Here is a 21,776-nt window from a genome sequence, read left to right on the forward strand (position 1 = left end):
CCTGCAGAAGCTTCATTTCACTCGTACTCCACCTCCTGCACACACACATACACAAACACACACTCCGATCCCGAACCTTCCACAAGCTCCGGCCGGCGCCGCTACCCAGAGCCACGATGCAGCTCTTCCTGCTGGGCTGCGGCCTGCTGCTGTTCGCCCGTCAGGCTCAGGCGCAGAACAGCCGGGTCAACTGCCGGCCGCTGACCAGCAGCTTCTGCCAGGGCCTGGGCTACACCACCTCGCCGCACCCCGGCGGCGCTCCGGGCTACAACCTGCCGCAGGTCGGCCAGATCATCGAGACCCGGTGCTCGCCCCACGTGGCCACGCTCCTGTGCCGCGTGGCGGCGCCCGAGTGCGGCTCGGACGACGACAGCCGGCTGAAGCCCTGCAGGGCGCTCTGCAACAAGGTCAAGGCGGACTGCGACGGCGTCGTCAAGTCCCGGCGGCTCACCTGGCCCGCCAAGCTCCGCTGCGAGACTCTGCCGGAGTCCAACTGTGTGCAGGTGAGTCCAACACGAGGACGGACGTGTGTCCCGTTTCCTGTTGGGACAGAAGAAAACTGAGAGTCCGTCTCTGGAAATCATCGCTTTGGCATCTTTACATACAGTGCAGAAATCTCAAGTTACTGTTAGAAGGGATAAAAAATATCTTCAACACATCAAGCACAGAGAGGTCAGAGGTCACATGTAGAGCGGGATGAAATGGTGAAACAGAGATATAATAACCTTTAATTTGAAATTTTAAAGATTTTTTTGTTATTCCAGAGAAAATGGATTAAAAACAATTACTGGACACCATAATCTGAACCAATTTTAACGAAACCTTCTGATGCAAAACAGTGAAATGTCCAAAAACTGCTGCATTCTGGGTGTTTTTACAGTCTCCTTCCACAGCATGGCTTTGAGGCTAATGCTAGTTAGCTAGCTTCCAGAGCATCACTGACCTCTCCGCTCAGGTCTCAGCGTTTCGTTGTGTCACTACTTTTAAGATATTTGTTTGAAAATCAACATTTTGTTTGACATTTTTTATAATTTTCTTGTTGGTGTGGCCGGATTTGAGCCTCTCACGCTCCGGTTTTGGCCCGCCAGCCTTATGTTTGGCACGGCCGTAGACTTGATTACTTGTTTTTATAGCTTTGAAGTGCATGGATGTAAAACTTTATTCACTTTATTGGTGTTTAAGCTAAAACTAAGCCTTGTTTTCTCAGCTTTCGTGTGTGTGTGTGCGTGTGTGTGTGTGTGTGTGTGTGGGGGGGGGGGGGGCGGGGGGGGGGGCGGCTGTTATTCCAGGGAAGTGGGGTAACTGGACACTGCTGCTCCACCCCCATGATTCAGAGATTCAAACCCATTTCGGTGCTCCTCAGATGTTTTCCTGCAGTTTCACTTTTCTCTTAAAACAGAAAAGGTTTTACTCCTCTGCATCCAGCTTCTTCAGTTTGTCCTTCTCGGATTCTTAAGACATTTTTCACCCGTTCACAATTCAGAATGACTCATTTACCGTAATTTGTTCCAGACATGTAAACAAAATACAGATTTTTACAAAGGCAATATATGAAAATATATTTGAAAAATATAATTAAATGAATAAAACAAACACCAAAATTGCACAGATCTAAATTACAATGGAATTGGAAGATGTAAAATATCATTAATACTATTATGAAACTACATATGCACAAAATAAATCTACGTCAAGTACACACACACCTATCGAGAAACACATTCAAACTAGCATAAGTGGTTCCACAAGTCTGGAGACTTATTTAAATGTATCTCTCAAATATTCAAATGTTAGAATTATGTATTTAAATATATACGTGATGTAACTGCTGAAAATGGTTTCTAAAGAAGATGAAAAAGTGCAGACAGATTTACATGTTCACTCCTTCATTCATCTGAATCTCTGTGGTACGTACTGTGCTATAAGTGAGCAACGATTTGATAGTTTTGTTTTTGTTTTTTTGGGAAAAACAGTGAAAACGGAAATCTCACTCCTGCTTAAATCAATGTACGAGTTGTTGTTGTGCGTAAAGCATATTTTTGGACTAAAACCGTGACCAGCCAGCCTCCCCACCGCCATATTCCCCTGGTCTGGCCCCAGGCGACTGCTTTTTGTTGTCAAAGATGAAACTGGAGCGGCAGCGGAGAGGTAAGACAGGCATACAGGCGGGGGAGGGAAAATCGAAGTTCTATCTTTCCGGCACAGTTACGCACGGTCATGGCGACTCTTCTGAACAGTGAAAATCTCCGGTGCAGCGTTGTATTCAAGCCAAAGGAGAGTATTTTGAAGGTGACAGTTTCAAATAATTGCGAAGATTAAAAAATAAAAAGTTATAACTACAGTCCGGGAACTTTTGGGTCCACCCTCGTATAAACTAATTCTCACATTTGGGGTCTAAAGTGAAAAAAAAGTGTCTGAAGTTCTTTCATCAACACAATAAATGTATCCCAAGGTCAACCAGGAGAAAAAAAAATTATCCTAAAAATAATAGGGCACATTACTTCAAAATCACTGTTTTTAATGGATTTGTCGAACATCATAATATACAAACATACACACACATACATACACACAGCCTAAGTTTTGGGGGAATTTGGAATAAAAACACAGAATTTAGTTTGATTTTACATGAGTTTTTCTCCAAAAACACTAAGATTCTACATTAGGAGAACGGCAGGTGGAAAAGTGTTCACTTCCATTGTTATCGTCTTATCACATCAGAACGTCCCACGAAGGACGCTTTCCCAGTGGATGGTGGGTGATCAATGACAAAGCTATTTATTGATTGGAATTAAATTAAAGCTGGTCACTTCATGACAGTGTGTCTTCGTCAGGGTCCGTCCAGCGCCCCGACTCAGGCCGCCCCGGGAACCTGCCAGCCCATCACCAGCTCCATCTGCAAGAGCCAGCCGTACACCGAGACCATCATGCCCAACTTCCTGGGCCAGCTGCTCCAGAGCGACGCGGAGCTGACGCTGCAGACCTTCATCCCGCTCATAACCGTCGGCTGCTACCCGCAGCTCAAGCCCTTCCTCTGCTCCATCTACATCCCCAAATGCGTGTTTGGCCGAGCGCGGCCGCCCTGCAGGACGCAGTGCGAGGAGGCGCGCTCCAGCTGCGAGAACATCTTGAACTCCCTCGGCTTCCCGTGGCCCGAGGCCCTCAACTGCGACAAGCTCACCACCGAGTCCTGCGAGCCGGTCAGTGTCCAGGCTCGACCCCGAAGCCACTGCGCTATCAGCGAACCCCGAGATGAGAGCATGAAGGGTTCCTCACCCGACCGGACAGCCGGTGGAAAACCCTGATCTACTGACCAACACCCAGATTATAGAACATCTTCCTCCTCTAACATCAGATTATAGAGCATCTCCCACCCTCTAAGATCCAGATAATAGAGCATCTTCCTCCTCTAACATCAGATTATAGAGCATCTCCCACCCTCTAAGATCCAGATAATAGAGCATCTTCCTCCTTGCAGAATCCAGATTAGAGCATCTTCCTCCTCTAACTGGTGCAGCTTCAGCTGCCTCATGCGCCCTGACAGATGGAGTGTTTTTGTCTCTGCAGCCTCCAGACAGTCTCCTGCCGGAGTCGTCGTCGTCGTGCCAGCCGATCAGCCTCCCTCTCTGCAGAGACCTCCCCTACACGCACACCGTGATGCCCAACATGCTCGGCCACACCAACCAGGAAGACGCGGGCTTGGAGGTGCACCAGTTCTACCCTATGGTCAAGGTGAACTGCTCCCCTCACATGAAGAGCTTCCTGTGCTCCGTCTACACCCCGGCGTGCGTGGCGGGGATTGCTCAGCCACCCTGCAGGACGCTGTGCGAGCGGGCCAGGAGCGGCTGCGAAAGCCTCATGAACAAGTTCGGCTTCCACTGGCCCGAATCCCTGAGGTGTGAGAGATTTTCCACGGACTCCTGCGAACACGTGAGTCTCCGTCTGCCGCAGTCACCTGGAGAGCGAGCTACAACATAGTCTTTTCTAGACACTTTAACAGAGAAAACCCAACAGATCCACATGAGCAAGATAAGGCTGTGGAAAGGAAAAACTCCCTTTTAACAGGAAGAACCCTGCAGAACCAGGCTCAGAGGTGGCGGCTTTCTGCTATTCCGGTGTGGGTGAGGGGACAGAAAGGGGAGATAGGTCAATTTCTTGTGTCAACATACATTTCATGTATAAACAGAGAGAACACAGACTACAGGAGGAACAATCGTCAATGACATGTAGTTATGAAACCTTACATGAAGGAAAGGAGAGAAGTGAAGCAGAACTGGGAGCCGGTTCCACCTGGTAGGAGCCCGGGGTTCAGGAACCTCCTGCACCCACTGGGTCCGGTTTGGCTCAACCAGTCATTGGATCAGCCGCCATTGATGTTCTGTTGGCGATCCCTCAATCACGGCTCTAGTCCGCCTAAGAGAACCTCTTCTTCCAGGGTTTTGGTGTTCTGTGATCTGATCACCACAGATCAAACTGTCCCGTTTCACCCAGGAGCTCCTCATTTATTCTCTGAAAAAACTGCAAGGAAATGGTAGGAAATGGTGAGAATGAGCCGCTGCTGGCGCTGTGTCTTCGCAGTACGGCGTGAGCAGCAGCGGCGGGATGTGCGAGCCCATCACCATCCCGCTGTGCCAGGGCCTGTCCTACAACCAGACCATCGTGCCCAACCTGCTGGGCCACACCAGCCAGCGCGAGGCCGTCTCGAAGATGTCCTTCTTCAACTCGCTGGTGCAGGCCGTGTGCTCGGCCGACATCCGCCGCTTCCTGTGCCGGGTGTACGCGCCGCAGTGCGTGTCAGGCACGGTGCAGTGGCCCTGCAGGTCCTTCTGCGAGCGCGCCAGGCGCGACTGCGAGACCCACATGTCCAGCTTCGGCGTGTCGTGGCCCAGCGAGCTGCAGTGCTCCTCCTTCCCCGACTCCATGTGCATCCTGGTGAGATATCCCACAGCCTGGAAACCGCCGCTCTCCGGGTCTCTCAGCTCTGCACTCACTTTAAATCCTCTTTCTTCTCTTCACAGGACGACAGTCGAGCTGAGGTATGGCAAATGTTTTCACCAGTAAAGCCTCAATTTCAACAAACTTAGGAGGAAGATATTACAGATTCTGAGATCTGATCAGAAAAGAACATTCTGCAGCAAAAGCCATCTCTGGAAAATCATGTGAATTAAGGTTGAAGCTTTAAAATCCTGCAGCTCTTCTAGACTTGCAGCCACACAGTAAAGTCTTGCCGGTTGTATTTCTGCTCTCCCGTCAAATGAAGCAGTGACTTCAGCGGCTCTCCTGAATCCTCTGCGTTCTCCTGTCCTTCCAGATGCTGCGAGCCGAAGACATTCTCTCTAAACTCAACGCCGGGGGCTACTCAGTGCGAGGAAAATGTTGGTCACGTCTTCTTACTTTCAGATCCCGTTTTACACGACGACGTTTCAAGTGTTTTAGCGTTTTGGTGTCTCATGTTCGCCCCGCAGCGTGTTGAAAACGGTGAAGCTGCTTTATCCCTCGTTTCCATGGAGACGGAGCGTTTTTTAAAAGGTTGCGCTGTCGGTGGCTCCAGCGCCGAAATTTAGCATTTTCCCTTGAAACCAGGGTAAATGTTTCATCGCACTCTGTCCTTCAGACTGACGATTTCACCTTCGTGTTTCCATTTGTTTTTTGAAATGTAGCCTTGACCATGAAGTCTGCCCGCCTGCTGCTGACGCTCATGGACGTATCCTTTGGTTTTCTGGTTTTTAAATATCTTTAATGACCATCGTTTTCTGTCCTGTGAAAATCTGTAACAAGATATTTGCATTAGTAATATATAGTCCTTTATTTCCATAGCTTCTAAACCCACAGATCCATGTTTGAGGACACAGCCTCCCTCTAAAGAGGCTGTTCTACCTCTATTTTATTTTTCTGTCACACTAGTTCATTTTTCACCTGAACTTCTTGGATCGTTAGTTATTGGATCATTAGTCAGGTCGTTGAATTGACATAAGAGCTCAAGTTTTAAGGTAAAAAACCAAAATGAGACTTTGTTTTCGTGTCAAATGAAGAAAAGAAAGCTTCCGTGTCAAAACAACACAGACACAAGAACGCTGATTTAGACGCCACAGCCTCCGGCGACTCAAACAGCCGATCGCAACATGAAGAGCCGAAGCTGTGGAACCGGCATGAACGCCACGGCAGGCTTTACGCTCTTTAACCTGCTCCTCCAGGCAGACAACACCCAGGACCTGGACGCCGTGGAGTTCTTCAAACTGGAGCACTTCGTGGCCAAGATCCGACGGGAATACGTGGAGAGCTACGAGAGCCGGAATCCTCCGTCCGTCACCATCAACCAGCTGAAAAACACCGTGTCCAGCCGAGGTGCCACGCTCCACAAACATTTAACAGCCGACGTCTGCCGGTGTTTCGTCAAATCACACCAGTTTCAGTTTACACTGATTTTATTCTTTAGTCTTTAGATCAGGACTAGAATTCAAACCACACCTGAGTCTTTAAGACTAAAGAACAACAATAAACTCCAGTAAACAAAATGAAACCAGAATAAAACAGGAAGGCAAGTAATCTAGTCAAGATAGGAGTAAACTGCACAACAGTAAACAAGTAAACAAGATAAGAGCAGGCTAGAGAAGAGTAGACAAGACAACAGGAAACTACAGCAAACAAGGCAAACAAAATAAGAATGAACAAAGCAAACAAGACCAAGACAAACAAGACAAAAGCAAACCAGGCTAGAGAAAAGTACACTAGACAAACAAAGCAAGGGAAAAAAGACACAACAAAGCCGAAGAATGCAAACCAAGAGCAGGCTAGAGAAGAGTAGACCAGACAATTCTAAGGAATAAAGTACACCTAAGTAAACAAGACAAACAAAATAAGAGTAAATAAGCAAACAACACAAACAAAAGTAAACAAGACCAAAGTAAACACGACCAAAGTTAACTCGACAAACAAAAAAAAAAAAGACTAGACAAAGCCAAAGTAAATAAGACAACAGCAAACAAGAAAGGATCAGGTGTAAACAAGACTGAATAAACGAGACAAGACGACACTGATCCCCCAGTGGAGAAACTCCAGTCAGCACAGCAGCAACACCAGAACCACAGTTCAACAACCAGATTTACACACATTAAAACCCTGAAATCATCAAGTTGTGAGAAGAAACCGATCCGGATCCAGTTTTACTGTCACAGGTCTGAAAGATGTTTGGCAGAGGAGAAGAGGAAGCCGTGCGGTTTTTTAAAATTCCTTTCATTTCAATTTCTGTGATGCAGGATTCCATCTGGACGATCAGACCTTCGGAGTTCTGTGGCAGAATTACAAATCTGAGGACGGGATTGAGTACGACAGCTACGTGGCCGTGCTGACCAAACTGCAGATCCTCCTGGGTAAAGGAAACACTTGGCTTCCCGGTCCCAGCCGGGTTTCGTTTCAGAGCTGAAGCTCGACGAGTGAAATGCTGTCTGTCCGTCTCAGAGCGTTTCCAGGCTCACATGCTGACCAAGCTGCCCTGCGACTGCGAGATCGCCAACTTCTCCCTGAAGCAGGTAACCCGGCCGGACGCCGCTCCCGGCGGTTTGAGCGACATGAGGCGCCGCCGCCGCTCACAACTTAAAACACAAAGCTCTCTGACCGTCAAGGTTCTCCTCCACATTTCCAGTCATACCAACAGCTCAGACAGAAAACCCACAAAGAACTGACGAGACACTCCAGAGACACGTCAAACACCCAGACTTTCACATGATGCTACATTAACTGCCTTTAAGTGTTGAAGTCAGACTTTCTCCCAGTGTGGTCGAGCTTCTCCACTTCTTTTCTTTCATTTGTCCGTAATGTTCTTACAGCTTCACAAAACTTGAAGAGAAAAAAAAACCAAACTTCTTCTTCTTCTTCTTCTTCTTTTTGGGTTTAACGGCGGATGCGGACTGACTAGCGCACTACCGCCACCCTCCAAATTAATAGTGAACGATTGCCATTACAGCTTACATCTTTTGAAAAGGGGTGCAGCATACAAGCTTAAAAAAAAAAAAAAAAAAAATTATATTCTCTTGTCAAGTCCTGTATTTTTTAAGAACTGTAGCAAATACTTTATAGCTTTGTGATCTGATGTTTTTGCCAAAATGTTTCTCAGACTAAAAATCTCTCCAGAGTCCTCAATTTTCCTTTTGGTAAGGAGTCGCTCATCATTATATTTTGCACAACTCATTAATACATGTTCAACTGTTTCATATACATCACAAGCGTCACATTTCCCAGTATTATGCTTTCCTAATAAATGTAACGTTTTATTTAATCCTGTGTGCCCTATTCGAATCCTTGAAAGCATAACCTCTTCCTTCCGGCATCTACTACCTTGGTGACCTGATCCAACCTGAGGACTAATACTGTAGAGGTCTCTCCCCTTATCACCCATGTTCCATTTCACTTGCCACAGTGCTTTAACTTTGTTCCTTATTATTGACTTGGCCTCCGATTTTGCAATATTACACTGAACAGAAATATCTCTTGAATTTAAAGCCCGTTTAGCTACTTTATCCACTTGCTCATTTCCAGGCAGACCGACATGAGCTGGTACCCAAACAAATTTAACATGTGACCCTGCATTTTGGATGCTCTGTAGCAGAACCAGAATTTCACATACAAGATCGTACCTTTCACTTGCATTACCTGATTTGAGATTCTCTAGTGCCGAGAGTGAATCTGAGCATATTATAATTCTTAATGGTCTAATTTCATCCACCCATTGTAATGCCATTATAATGGCTATAAGCTCTGCTGAGAACACTGATAACTGATCAGTAACTCTTGCAGAAAACTTAATATTAAATTCAGGGATCACATATGCTACTGACACCCTCCCTGTGTCTGGCTGCTTTGACCCATCAGTAAAAATTTGTACGTATCCATAATAATTATCGACATACATCAAGGCCAACTGACCGCTGTTTCCTTTATAAGTCTTCATCTTTTCATGTAAAGTTATATCAACTTCTGGAACTGGTAGCAGCCATGGTGGGTGCGGAGGAAGGACTATTGATGGGCTAAAATCAATATTTCCAACCCCAGCTTCCTGTGCTTTCCTTTGCACACTGACGCCAAAGGACTCTCTTTTACTCTTTTCCTGATTCCATGTTGGTGTGAGGACACTTTTTGTTGGGTGATCTTCTTTATGTCCTTTCAAATGAACATAATATAACAATGACAGTTTTAATCGCCTCAGCTCTAAAGGCATTTCACCAACTTCTACCTGAAGCGCACATACTGGGGAAGATCTTATTGCCCCTGAACAAAGTCTAAGCGCAGTACCCTGAATGACCTCTAGCTTCTTTAGCTCAGACTTCGCTGCAGATCCATACGCCAGACACCCATAATCAATAACAGACCTTATTAATCCGTCATATAACCTTTTCATTGAAGTCACATTTGCTCCCCATTCCTTGCTGCACAAGCACCTGATTAAATTAATAACTTTTTTACATTTCCCCACCACCTTTTCAATATGGCTGCGCCAGGTAAGTTTAGAATCAAACTGCATCCCTAGAAATCTCATACAGTTTACTCTCTCCAGCTCTCGGCCATACATTTTAAACTTAAAATTTTCATCAACCTTCTTAAATGAGAAGAACACCACCTTAGTTTTTTCCACTGAGACCCTAAATCCCCACTTCCCAGCCCATACTTCAACAGTGTCAATAGCTTTTTGCAAACTTTTAACTGTGAACTGAACATTCCGTCCCCTTTTCCAGAGAGCTCCATCATCTGCAAACAATGACTTACCTATAGTATAATCCAATGATTCATATACATCATTTATCATAATTAAAAATAAAATGGGAGAAATAACACTACCCTGAGGCACACCGTTTTCTACAAAGACGCTCCCTGACAGACTACCATTAACTCTAACTTGGATCTCTCTATTGCTAAGGAAATCTTTAATCCAATTGTAAATTTTCCCACCTAGCCCAAGCATGCGAATTTTGATTAATATACCATCTTTCCAAAGCATATCATAGGCCTTTTCTACATCAAAAAAGACAGCAGCAACCACCTCTTTGCATGCTTGGGCTCTTCTTATGTCATTCTCCAACTTGATTACTGAGTCCATTGTCGACCGTCCTTTCCTAAACCCACTTTGAAATGGAGCCAGCAGATTTCGAGACTCTACATAGAAATTTATTCTTTCGACAACCATTCTCTCCATAATCTTGCCAAGGTGCGATGTTAATGCAATTGGTCTATAATTTGATGCTACTGTAGGGTCCTTTCCTGGCTTCCTAATTGGAATGATAACAGCTAGCTTCCAGCTTCTAGGGATTGTCCCCTGCTCCCATGACTTATTAAATAACTCTAACAGAATGTTAAGCGCTGAATTACTGAGATGTTTTAGCATAGCATAACTTATCCTGTCTTTCCCTGGAGCTGTAACTTTTGCCTTATTTATAGCCTTTTTTAGCTCTCTGAGCGAAAACATTGCATTCATACTGTCATCTATACTCTCTACATTTTCCAAAAGATGCTGGTAATGATTCCTTGTCATCTCTCTCCCCAAGTTTTCCTCATGGGTTAAATTAGCACTACTATGGACCTTGGCAAAAGCTCTGACCATCAGCGCCGCTTTATCGCCATCGCTTACTGCTACATTTTCTCCATTCTTCAAAACAGGATAGTTCCAAGACTGTTGCACCCCACCCATTTTTTTAACAACTCTCCATACATCGTTTATAGAGGTTTGCCTCCCTATGGTGCTACAATAACTCTGCCAATGCTCCTTTTTAACTTTCCTAATTGTACTCCTTACTTTGGCTTGCTCTCTTTTATATTCTAAAAACTTATTAAAGCTCAGACAGTTCTTAAAGTCCTTAAAAGCTCTGTTTCTACTTCTGATTGCTTGAGTACAATCTTCTGTCCACCAAGGGACCATTTTCCATTTCCTGTTTCCTGGTCTTGACTCCTTAATAGACGCTTTTGCAGCATCAATTATCGCTTCTTTTACATTTTCACTAAAAACCTCCACGTCATCTATTATTTCAACTTGCCTCATATTTCTATCACTCATAACTGTAAACATAGTCCAATCAGCTGTTTTAAAATTCCATTTCTCAGAAAAAACCATAGCTGCCCTGCAATTTCTACTACCAAGCTTAAAACTAATAGGGTAGTGGTCACTTCCAATTGTAGTCTCATTTAAAACTTCCCATACTACCTGGTCTGCCAGAGACTGAGTTACCAAGGTTAGATCCAACACCGACTGCATTGACAGCCCCACTCGCGTAGGTGACCCATCATTCATACAAACCAACCCCTTCCTATCCATAAGATCCTCTAAAACCAACCCATTGTGATCTGTTCTATCTCCTCCCCACAGAGAGTTATGTGAGTTAAAATCCCCCAACCAGATTATTTCCCTACTGTCTTGCCCTTCGATCAGCTCTAAAGTCTCAATATCCAGCCTCTTACAAGGGTTATAAAAATTTACTAGTACAAGGCTCCCTTTATCGCACCACATTTCAACCACTAAATACTCCAACGGGAGCCCACCACCCTTACCCAAAACTCTATAAGAGATCCCCTCTCTAATAAAAGTAGCACATCCACCCCCACTACCCTCAACCCTGTCACTCCGCTCGCATGCATATCCATTTAAAACAAAGTTCAATTGTGGTTTTAACCAAGTCTCCACTATACATACTACATCAGGCTTGATCTCGAGATCCAAAATAAATTTCTTGAATTCTTGTCCATTTGCTATTAGACTTCTAGCATTCCATTGCAAAAAGTAAATGCTTAGGTTTTAGCTGATAAAGGCGACGCTGACACCTGCAAAGATGACTGTGATCGGAGGGCTGCCCTCTCGGCTTCCTCTCTCTTCTGAAGCTCTTCATAAATACTTTCCCATCTGACATCTTTAATACCCAGATATCTCGCAGCACTTTTAACAACAATAGCAGTCTTTTCGGACCGATGTTTTGCTTGGGATGTACAATTAATAACTTCAACAATAAAATATAGGAAATCTTTCTTTTTAACAACCAGTGAGTCTGCATCTATAACTGTACTTTTCCCCACTCTTGGTGCTTGGTTCATCATACTGGGCACTCGCTTAGCTGCCTCAGCGTAAGACACTTTTTCCTCTGCTCTAATGTGCTGGGTTTCAGCTGCTCTCTTTCTGACAGGGCAATCTCGATATCCCACACTGTGCGCCCCACATCAGTTAACACATTTCTCTTGCACCCCAGCTCTACATGTACCATAGTCATGTTCCCCTCCACATCGACCACACGTTTGTGTACCTTTACAGTAAGCAGCTATATGGCCATATTTCTGGCATTTAAAGCATCGCAATGGCGGCGGGACGTACATCCTCACACTGTAATTTAAGTATCCCACAGTCACATATTTGGGAAGTACACTCTCTTGAAACTCCACTAATACTGACAGACTATCAACTTTGTCTCCAGCCCTCCAAGCTTTTAGCCTCTTCAGACCAACCACACGTCCACCCCGAATGCTCTCCTTAAGTTTCCCGAGATCCTCATTAAGGGGAATACCATATATCACCCCTCTACTGATCTCTCCTGCTCCCATCCTTTTCCTTGCAGTCAACACTTGTTTTTTACAAATGCTAGTTAATTTTAGGACCTTGTTCTGTTGGGCTTCATTTTTACACACTATCATTAAGTCCCCATCCGAGTGCACTCTAGCCCTGATCACTTCCCCAATTTTCTCCTGCAGAAAGCGAGAGAGAGCCACCGGCCCTACTGTTCTAATATCATGGCCCTCCTTAAACTTCACCAAAACTCTAATCCCTTGCTCCTCCTTTCTCCTACTAACAGCTGGCTGCCTCGCGTCGTCTGAATCACTGCCCTGGCTCAACACTCGTTTCCTCTTTACACTAGCGTCCTCAACGTCACTCTCCCCCATACTCTCCCCACTCCCCCATCCCCCCGATCCTGCCATAAGGCAATCGCTCACAATACAAGTGGAGGTTTTGTGGATCTCTTTTGTCAAAACTCACGACCGGTAGTCAACTTCGCGCTCCAAGACCATGTAGCAAGTCCGCCTCCTCCCGCAGCCTCCTCCCCCGCTCCCGTTCAAAGCAGCGGCCGCCAAAAAACCAAACTTCCCTCTGAGCACATTGGAAAACTGTTTCCCTCCTTAATCAGCAGCACGTGCAGCTGCTGACTGCAGGAGGTGAAACGCCTCCAGCTGCATCGGAGTATGAGAGCGCCCCCTGTGGCCTGGCGTGGTATTACACCTGAGACGAAAACCGAATCGCTGAAGAAGAGGAAAGCTGAAAATGTGAAGACACGCTGTGAATATCAATGACAAAGAAAGCTATTTTCTACTGACATTCTGCAGACAGTTCTGTCAGGATTTCATATTTGTATTCGTGACAGGCTGGCAGAGGCTTCATCATCAATCTCATCATCATCAACCTCACACAAACAAGGTTTCACATGAATGTTTAGTTTCGATGATCAGTTCTGATCTTTTCATATTTTTCCCATTTTCAGTTCATGAGATCAGTTCTAGACTGAGGATCACCGGACCAGAAGGACCAGAAGGACCAGAAGGACCAGAAGGACCAGAAGGACCCTGGAGAGTCTGTTCAATGTCTGGATCAATTTGTGAATCTATCATCTGAATCTAAACTACAGATGCACACAGACGGCACACATGGAAACCTTTTATTCCTGCACTTTTAATCACAGCAATACCAATAGTACATGAATATTTTCACTTCTGAACGTAAAAATTAAAAAAAAAAAAAAAAAAAAAGGACATATAAGTTTGATAGATTGTTGATTTAGAAAATCTCTTATTGGCATTTTTATTCCAGGCATTAACGTACTTACATGAATTAAATGTACGATGCAAAAATAAAATTTGTGCTGTTATATAATAATTATTGGATGGCTTTGTTGATTATCTTGGCATCAGTAAAGTTTTTACATAAATGAATGTTTACTCAGTTCACATGTTGAGAAGTTAAGACACCATTTCCAGCTTCTCAGCAGTCTGTTTAAATTTGTAGACAAAGCGCTCATAGTTACAGTGGTTTCAGAGGAATCGCTGCCGTCGAGTCGCGCAGAAAGACAGACGTGCTGGCTGGTGAACATTTACTGAACAAAGCAGCAGTGAAATGAAGGAGGGTCCAGTATCCTCCAGACTTTAGATCCACGAGTAATTTGTGTTAGCTATTGCTACATGTTATCATACATGAAGAGCTCTTTCCTGAAGTCAGACACTAGAGGGTGCTGCTGGCACATCTGAGGTTAGAAACACAACTAATATGGTATGTTTGGGTCTAAATCCAAAGAATGACCCCCAAAAAAAAATCCTCTTCAGTCTGTTTTAAATTCTGTTGGGTTTTCTGACAGTCTGATAGTTAGTCCTTCGTGTGGTTAGGATCTTGATCCTCAAGTCCAAGGCTGGACTACATGTCACACAAAGACAAAGATGAGCAGAAGGGTTCGACCCGGATCCTGAACGCCGGGTAGACCGGCTCGGTGAAGCAGGTATAGACGGTGTGAAGAGGAACCAGTCGGTCAGGGAGGACCTGGAAGAAGGACAAGGTTCCGGCCGGCCAGTCCAGGTACACTCCAACTCGTCTGGAGGTGGGGTCGGGAACTGACACCTTGATGTCCCCGGGCAGGTAGGAGTATCCTCCAGGGGAGCAGTGCAGACTCCAGGACTGCTCGTTCCGTCCCAGACACGAGTCGCTGCCCTCCCCTTTCCTTTTGATCCCTCTGTACGTCACTGCCACGTAAACCTGGCCGTCCCACTCCGCCTCCCAGTAGCAGCGCCCTCTCAGACCCTCTGAGCCCAGGACCTGCTTCCAGTAGTCAAACCTCTCTGGGTGGTCCGGATACGGCTGCCTGTCCTTCATCACCGTCACTTTCCTGTGGTTGTCTGACAGAACCAGCTTTCTGTTGGCCGTGTTGGGGTCCAGCGTGAGTTTACGGCCATCTGATGGAGACGACAGGAGAAGGCGTCACCGATCATTTCACAGATGTTCTCAGCGTACAGCTGAATGAGAAGCTATCAAAATGTGAGCGTCACGGCTCCGCTTCATCGCACACTCAGACAGTTCATCAGTTTCCTTCAGAAAGCGATGTCCGTTTCCATAGAAACACAAACACTGTAAACGGTGCAGTTAGCATGTTGAAACAAGAAAGCACCGGCCTGGAGTTGGCGCCGCTGAGTGTTGCTGTAATGAACCGACACACACAAGCTGCAGAGAACAACACTCTAAACATTACAAATGGGAGAACACGGAGAGTCGTATGGACAGAACACCAAGATGGACTGTTATTAACTCTAAAAGTACCAGGACCAGGAGAATCTGGACTAGAAGTCATGAACCTCTGGAGGAAACCATTGTCCATCTCCTGAGTTCTTGCTAGCCTCGTAAACCAGCCCCGCCCACTCTTCATCGACGTTTGGATTTTGGAGTTGGGCTCAGTCTGGGTCGGAGCCCATAGAAGGGGATTCGACTCGGTCGTGAAACGACTGAGCCAATCAGCGTTGCCGCTTTTTGTTTTCAAATTTTTTTGGCGAATTCCAGTGGCTAAACCAGAAGTGACACCATCACTGCGCGTAGCGGAGATTACGGAGATAAACTTTAACCATCGTCTGAAAGCTGCAATAAGTAAAGTTATAGCCGAAATACAAAGTCAAGCAGAAGCAAGAGTCTGCGCCTGGTGAGTTTCTAACAGGAAAAGACGTTTTCGCATGTCGTTGCGGGTCGAGAAGCTAGAGCTAAAGAGCTAAAGCTCATCCTTACAGAAGCTAACGTATTTTGATGAAATATTTGTTTTGAAGCGCTGATTGGCTTAAAGGTGTAATACAACGTTTTGATTTCCGGGTGGATCACCTAAATAATTGGTGGGTCCGTTTGTCAATCATTCTGACGAGCTGCTTTCGTAAGGCGGTTCTCCGTGCTTGTGCCCAATCAGCTTCTCCCTTTTGCGCATTCAGAGTGTTTATGTAGCCAGTGAGCTTCTGAGCTCGTACTTACTGATGGCGAGTCTGACATAATGAAACTGTAACTGTTTCGGAAAAAAAGCTTTATTTATGAGCAAGGCCGATCGCAGAAACTGTACAGAGCCGTGCACGCCGGAGAAGAGGAGATCGCGCTCGTACACTTCCGCGTTTCCTGGGAGAAGCAGGAGAGCCGGGCGGATGGTCTGGAGCATGCGCATTGTTCAAAAAGTGAGTAACAGACGTGGGGCTTCGTCTTTTCGAGAAAATCGTGTATTTCACCTTTAAGTGCGCTGTCAGTCAAAGGAGTAACCAAAGCCCCCTGCACGAAGTTTGTATTGGGTTGTCCCCAGACCCACCCCAGCTCCAAAATCCACATGTGGATGTGGAGTGGGCGGGGCTGGTTTACAAGGCTAAGTTCTTGCTGCAGCGTGTCAGAAAAGTTGTGTTTTCCCTTTTCCATGGAAACACAGTCGGAGCGTTTTCAAAAAGTTATGTTTTCATTGGCTCAGAGCATTGCCATACTGCAAAATGTGACGAAAATAGTCTTTACACAATAAAGACATACTCACACTTCCTCAGACCAGGTTTTAGGAACTGTGGTCCTCCAGGGTCCATCCTGGAAACAGAAGATAGACGATCAATCACAATCCACAGAAATATGAAGAGTGTTTCTGAGAGTGAAGACTCAAACCAAACCAATAAGTTTCACTATGAACTCAAAAAAAGCTCAATGTGGTTTGAGGAAAGTCAAACCTGGATCACTACCAAAAATACAGAAAATGAAATATTTATAAGATCTGATGAGGCCAATATCCAAGCACATCAATCGCAATGGCCTGGACTGAGAGTCCAGGGACTGAGGGCGCTTTCACAGCAGCCCTGCTTGATCAGGACCAGAGCTCACTTCAGGGACTGAACTCGTTTGGCCATGTGTAAAGGAGTAGTAAACCAACAAAGCCTACAGCATGAACCAGAAGAAGCAAACGCACAAACGTTGGAAAATGTCTGGTTGCAGACGTGGAGCGGTGAGGAACCGTCGGCGCTGAGAGGACTGCTTATTGCGGTGGCTGGCGGCTAGCCACTAGCTGTTAGCCGGATAATGGGGCGGGACTTCCGCCTTCGGTCCAGACCAATCAATGAGCCATGTTTCCTCATTGTCAGACTTTTCTGCCTGTCTGGTCAGTGTTTGTTTCGGGCGACAGCGCGTCCAAATCATCAGCTGTTGTCATTACACGATGTTTGGTCTGCTTTCAAAAGTGCAATGTGAACACAAACCAAACCCACTGAAGGGGGGAAAATACCGAGTCCTGGAACGTCCTGGTGTGAACGCAGCCTGAGCCGCAACTGTCTGAATCCGACTGGATCTCCGTCTCTGCTGTGTTCATCATACCTGAGAGTTTCCAATCCCCAGTTCGGAACATGTCGTCCACTGGAGAGCTTCTTTCTGGCCGAGTTTCCGAGACAGTTGTAGGTCAGGTCCAGTTCCTTCAGGCGAGGGTTCGAGGTCAGAACTGAGACCAGTGAAGAAAAGCCTTCCTTTGTGATTTGACAACCTGACAGACTACACACACACAAACACAAACACACACACACACACACACACACACACACACACACACACACACACACACACACACACACAAAGAAACACAAAGCAACTGTCAGCTGAGACAGGATAGAGAAGTTGCCATCGGTGTTTTTATGACCTTTAAAGCGATACTTCAACATTTTGGCAAATTGGCCCATTTAGCACAATTCCTCAGTCATTTCGAACAGCATACTTACTGTTTTTGTGAGGGCGAGCTGTTGTTTATTCAGAGGTGAGTCGAGGAAGGTTTTCAGGACGGACACAATGGAGGTGAATGGTATTTTTATTCCCCCTCGTCAAACTCATCAAATACACAATCCAACAACCCCAAAACACTTTGGTTTATGCGAAGATTGCTAAGACGGAACTACTTACTAAACATGGCGTCTGGGCGTAGTGATTTCAAAAGAAAAAGTAGTTCCCAGTATTTGCTTCAGTGTCGTAACGCTACAATATTATTTGTTGGTGTTCCACAGCGTAGTGAATGTGCAGATTATAACGTGTCCACCAAAGTGTTTTGGGGTTGTTGGATTGTGTATTTGATGAGTTTGACGAGGGGGAACAAAAATACCGCCCACTTCCACTGTGTCCGTCCAGAAAACCTTCCCCAACTCGCCTCTGGATAAACAACAGCTCGCCCTCACAAAAACAGTAAGTATGCTGTTCGAAATGACTAAGGAATTGCGCTAAATGGGCCAATTTGCCAAAATATTGAAGTATCGCTTTGAGACTCTCTAAATGTCTTTGGGAAGGATCCCACTGAAGCGTGTTCTCTTCCTGTCATCTCACCTGAGAGCCTGCAGGGGGCAGTGTGGGCTCTGGAGGCCTTCACAGAGCTGCTTCACTCCTGAGTCCTGCAGGTCGTTGTTACTCAGGTCCAGCTCTTTCAGACTGCAGGACTGAGAGCTGAGGACTGAAGCCAGAGCTTCGCAGCTTCGCGCCGTCAAGTTACACTGACTCAACCTGAGAAACATGACAAGCAGTTCAAAGAAGTCAGTCAATCTTCCTCCAGACTCGTAAGTTTGTCTGGATATTTTTCAACCTACACAGCTTTGGTGGAAGCTTTCACCACTGGCAGCAGCTTGAGCAGCGCCTCCTCTGAAGCAGAGAACTTCTTCAGGTCAAACTCATCCAGAGCTTCGTCCAACGACAGCAGGATGAAGACCAGAGCCGACCAGTGAGCAGCAGACAGTCCGTCTGTGGACAAAGATCCTGATCTCAGGCTCTTCTGAATCTCCTCCATCAGAGAACAGTCCTTCAGCTCCTTCAGGCACTGGAACAAGTTGATGCTCCTCTCCAGAGACGGATTCTCGCTGATCTTCGTCCTGATGTACTCTGCTGTTCTCTGATTGGTCGGAGAGCTGTTACCGGTTTGCGTCACCAGACCTTGCAGGTGAGCCTGAGTCTCCTGCAGGGACAGACCCAGAAGGAAGCGGAGGAACAGGTCCAGGTGCCCAGTTGGACTCTGTAGGGCCTTGTCAACCGCACACTAGTACAAAGACAGCGGAGCTGGTCCGAACAGTTTGGACATCAGAGAAGCTGACTTCTGATCTGAGAGCAGATTGACGCCGGTGTCAACGAACGTCATGTGAACGTGAAGAGCGGCCAAAAACTCCTGAACGCTCAGGTGGACGAAGCAGAACACCTTGTCTGGATACAACAGACTCTCCTCCTGGAACATCTGGGTGAAGACTCCGGAGTACACGGAGGCCGACTTGACGTCGATGCCACACTCTGTCAGGTCGCCTCGATAGAAGAATATGTTGCCTTTCAGCAGCTGCTCAAAAGCAAGTTTCCCTAAAGAAGCAATCATCTTCTGGGTGTCGGGGCTCCAGTGTGGGTCCTTCTCAGCTCCTCCATCATACTTGACGCTGTTCCGTTTGGACTGAACCACCAGAAACTGGATGTACATCCTGGTCAGGGTCCTGGGGAGCTCGTCCGCCGTGCTGGTCTTCAACATCTCCTCGAGGACCGTGGCAGAGATCCAGCAGAAGACGGGGATGTGGCACATGATGTGGACGCTCCGCTGTCTCTTGATGTGAGCGATCACCCTGTCGGCCTCGCGGTCCTGTCTGAACCTCTTCCTGAAGTACTCTTCCTTCTGTGGATCGGTGAATCCTCTGACCTTGGTGACCACGTCGACGGCCTCCGGGGGGATCCGGTAGGCGGCCGCCGGCCGCGTGGTGCCACATGATGCCGCGTGGGCCTGGTACAGATCCAGAGGGAGCCGACACTCGTCCAGACTGTCGAAGATGAACAGAACCCGGAACTCGTCAAACCTGCAGATTCCCGCTTCTCTGGTTTCGGGGAAGAAGTGATGAAGGAGTCCCACCAGACTGAACCTCCGGTCGTTCAGCAGGTTCAGCTCTCGGAAGGAGAAGGGGAAGGTGAAGTAGAGGTGCTGGTTTCTTCTGTCCTCGGCCCAGTCCAGAGCAAACTTCTGAGTGAGCATCTTCACATCTGATGGTTGTTCCTGGTGCCGCCGCTTTCCTGAAGGCTCGTTCGATCTGTCTGACCTCCTGTTCGCTGTTGACCTCCGCCGTGCCTCCCTTGGTGACCAACAGCTCGGTGTACATTTCATTCAGCTGGGACGCATTTCCTGCTTTAGCGATTCCCTCAAACGCACACTGAAACCTTTTCTTCAGGCTGGACTTCAGTTTAAGGCGACACCTTCCTCCAGACGTTTCTGAAAGAGCAAAACGACAAGCGACATTAAAACGAACTGATCTTTAGCAGACACCCGTTCTTTACAGCAGCGGTCCATTGCCTTTTCTCTAAACCTCTGCAAGATGAGTCCGTCAACAGAAGATGACAGAAACAAACCGACACAATGAAGCACTTAAACACACAGCCTCGTCCACAATCAGCAAAAACTCAGATTTGTTTAGCTGGCCAAACAGAGGAGCTTCTGTTGAACTTTTTTCTTTGTAAAACAGGTAAAACTTTTAGCTTCAGTGGGTTTTTGATCTCTATGTGTATCTTACTGGATTCAGAGGAGGATGAAGCAGAAATGACTTATTCATTAAAAACACGACTGATTTTGAGGGATTTTGTTCGATGAGACCAGAAAGCAGACAGTCTTCCTGTTTCACTGTCTGAATCTTCTGCCATTGCATAAAAAACCTCTCACTGTTTTCCAGATGTTGAGCCAGCTCCAGATGCTTCATTCTTCTTAACTGCCTCAAAGCGATGAGGAGAAAAGCCTCTCTGCTGCTCTTCCTCTGCTCTTCACCAGGATCCCCATCCTCATCCTCATCGTCATCTTCTGAACAATCCACTCTCATCAGATTCTGGAGCTTCTGCAGCTCCTTCTTCACAAAAGCGTTGATGTGCTCCTCAAGAGACTGAAGGAAAAGAACATATAACCCTCAGTCCTCTGGGAACAGAGTTTCTGTCTGTGTCACATTATTTATCCCCCAAACAAGAGACCCAGGAATGATGAAGCATTCTCATCCACAGTTATTGCTGCTGACCTTATATATGGAGTCCTGGTCTGATTGATGAGCAGAACCAGCAGCTGATTCCTCCTGCTGGGTCCTGCAGGAAACACAATTCATCAGACGATCACAAAAAGAAAACAGTCCAGGATTTACATGTGAATTTTGCAGTGATTTACGGTGAAATCTGCACAACAAGCACAACTGAAGAGCCTGTTCAGATGTTCAGAACCCCGACCCCCCCCCCCAGATGACAGAACCACCTTCCCAGACTGAACTGAACTGAATATCAGTAGATCACACTAGAACCTCTGGAAGACACTGAAAGAATCATCTCCTTACTGCTTTGTCCTGCTTTTAGGCGGCAGTGAGCTGGAACTGATTTCTGGGAAGTTCATCAGGCCATCACAGGACAAGTCCAGAAAGATAGATCGTCAGGGACCAGAGAGATGGACCATCGGGGACCAGAGGGGACTAAAAGAGGGGACCAACCTTTGACTGTCAGCCTCAGGCAGCAGTTCAGCAGCTCTCAAAACACTTTGAATCCAGCTCAGACTGCAGCAGTGAGCTCCAGTTTGAAGCTGCTGCTGAGTCCTTCTCCTCCTCCAGCAGAGGCTACGTGTGTGTGTGTGTGTGTGTGTGTGTGTGTGTGTGTGTGTGTGTGTGTGTGTGTGTACTCACCAGTCCAGAGCCGTGCAGGTCTCTCCAGATCCAGAACTCTCAGGATCGGCTTCCCCATCCTGAGTATCTGATCCGTGTGAACGTGGCAGCTCATCCTC

General features: G+C 46.5%; 2 protein-coding genes and 1 pseudogene across 2 annotated transcripts in view; 1 reads left to right on the plus strand and 2 right to left on the minus strand.

Moving 5' to 3' along the window:
- LOC115396169 (uncharacterized) lies at positions 1–13,800 on the plus strand. Its single transcript, XM_030101881.1, has 11 exons — positions 1–503; positions 2,835–3,200; positions 3,568–3,930; positions 4,579–4,932; positions 5,019–5,036; positions 5,312–5,375; positions 5,661–5,704; positions 6,195–6,345; positions 7,257–7,370; positions 7,459–7,529; positions 13,500–13,800. Exons 1-11 carry the CDS (start codon positions 117–119, stop codon positions 13,521–13,523), a joined length of 1,956 nt encoding a protein of 651 aa, XP_029957741.1. The 5' UTR covers positions 1–116; the 3' UTR covers positions 13,524–13,800.
- LOC115396163 (NLR family CARD domain-containing protein 3-like) lies at positions 13,734–21,738 on the minus strand (annotated as a pseudogene).
- Positions 20,095–21,776, minus strand: part of kiaa0319 (KIAA0319 ortholog) — an 18,926-nt gene continuing 17,244 nt past the window's right edge. The window contains exon 17 of the mRNA XM_030103496.1: positions 20,095–20,105. The gene's annotated coding sequence lies outside the window, so the exon portion shown is untranslated. The remainder of the gene's footprint in view (positions 20,106–21,776) is intronic.

The sequence above is a fragment of the Salarias fasciatus genome, chromosome 11, assembly GCF_902148845.1.
Source record: "Salarias fasciatus chromosome 11, fSalaFa1.1, whole genome shotgun sequence".
NCBI classification, from domain to species: domain Eukaryota; kingdom Metazoa; phylum Chordata; class Actinopteri; order Blenniiformes; family Blenniidae; genus Salarias; species Salarias fasciatus.

Bases quoted from the DNA above. Each gene is read 5' to 3' on its own strand.
- LOC115396169 (XM_030101881.1), top strand. From the start codon at position 117: ATGCAGCTCTTCCTGCTGGGCTGCGGCCTGCTGCTGTTCGCCCGTCAG. The intron at 3,201-3,567 runs GTCAGTGTCCAG...TTGTCTCTGCAG, and splicing joins CCACCGAGTCCTGCGAGCCG to CCTCCAGACAGTCTCCTGCC. The intron at 3,931-4,578 runs GTGAGTCTCCGT...GTGTCTTCGCAG, and splicing joins CCACGGACTCCTGCGAACAC to TACGGCGTGAGCAGCAGCGG.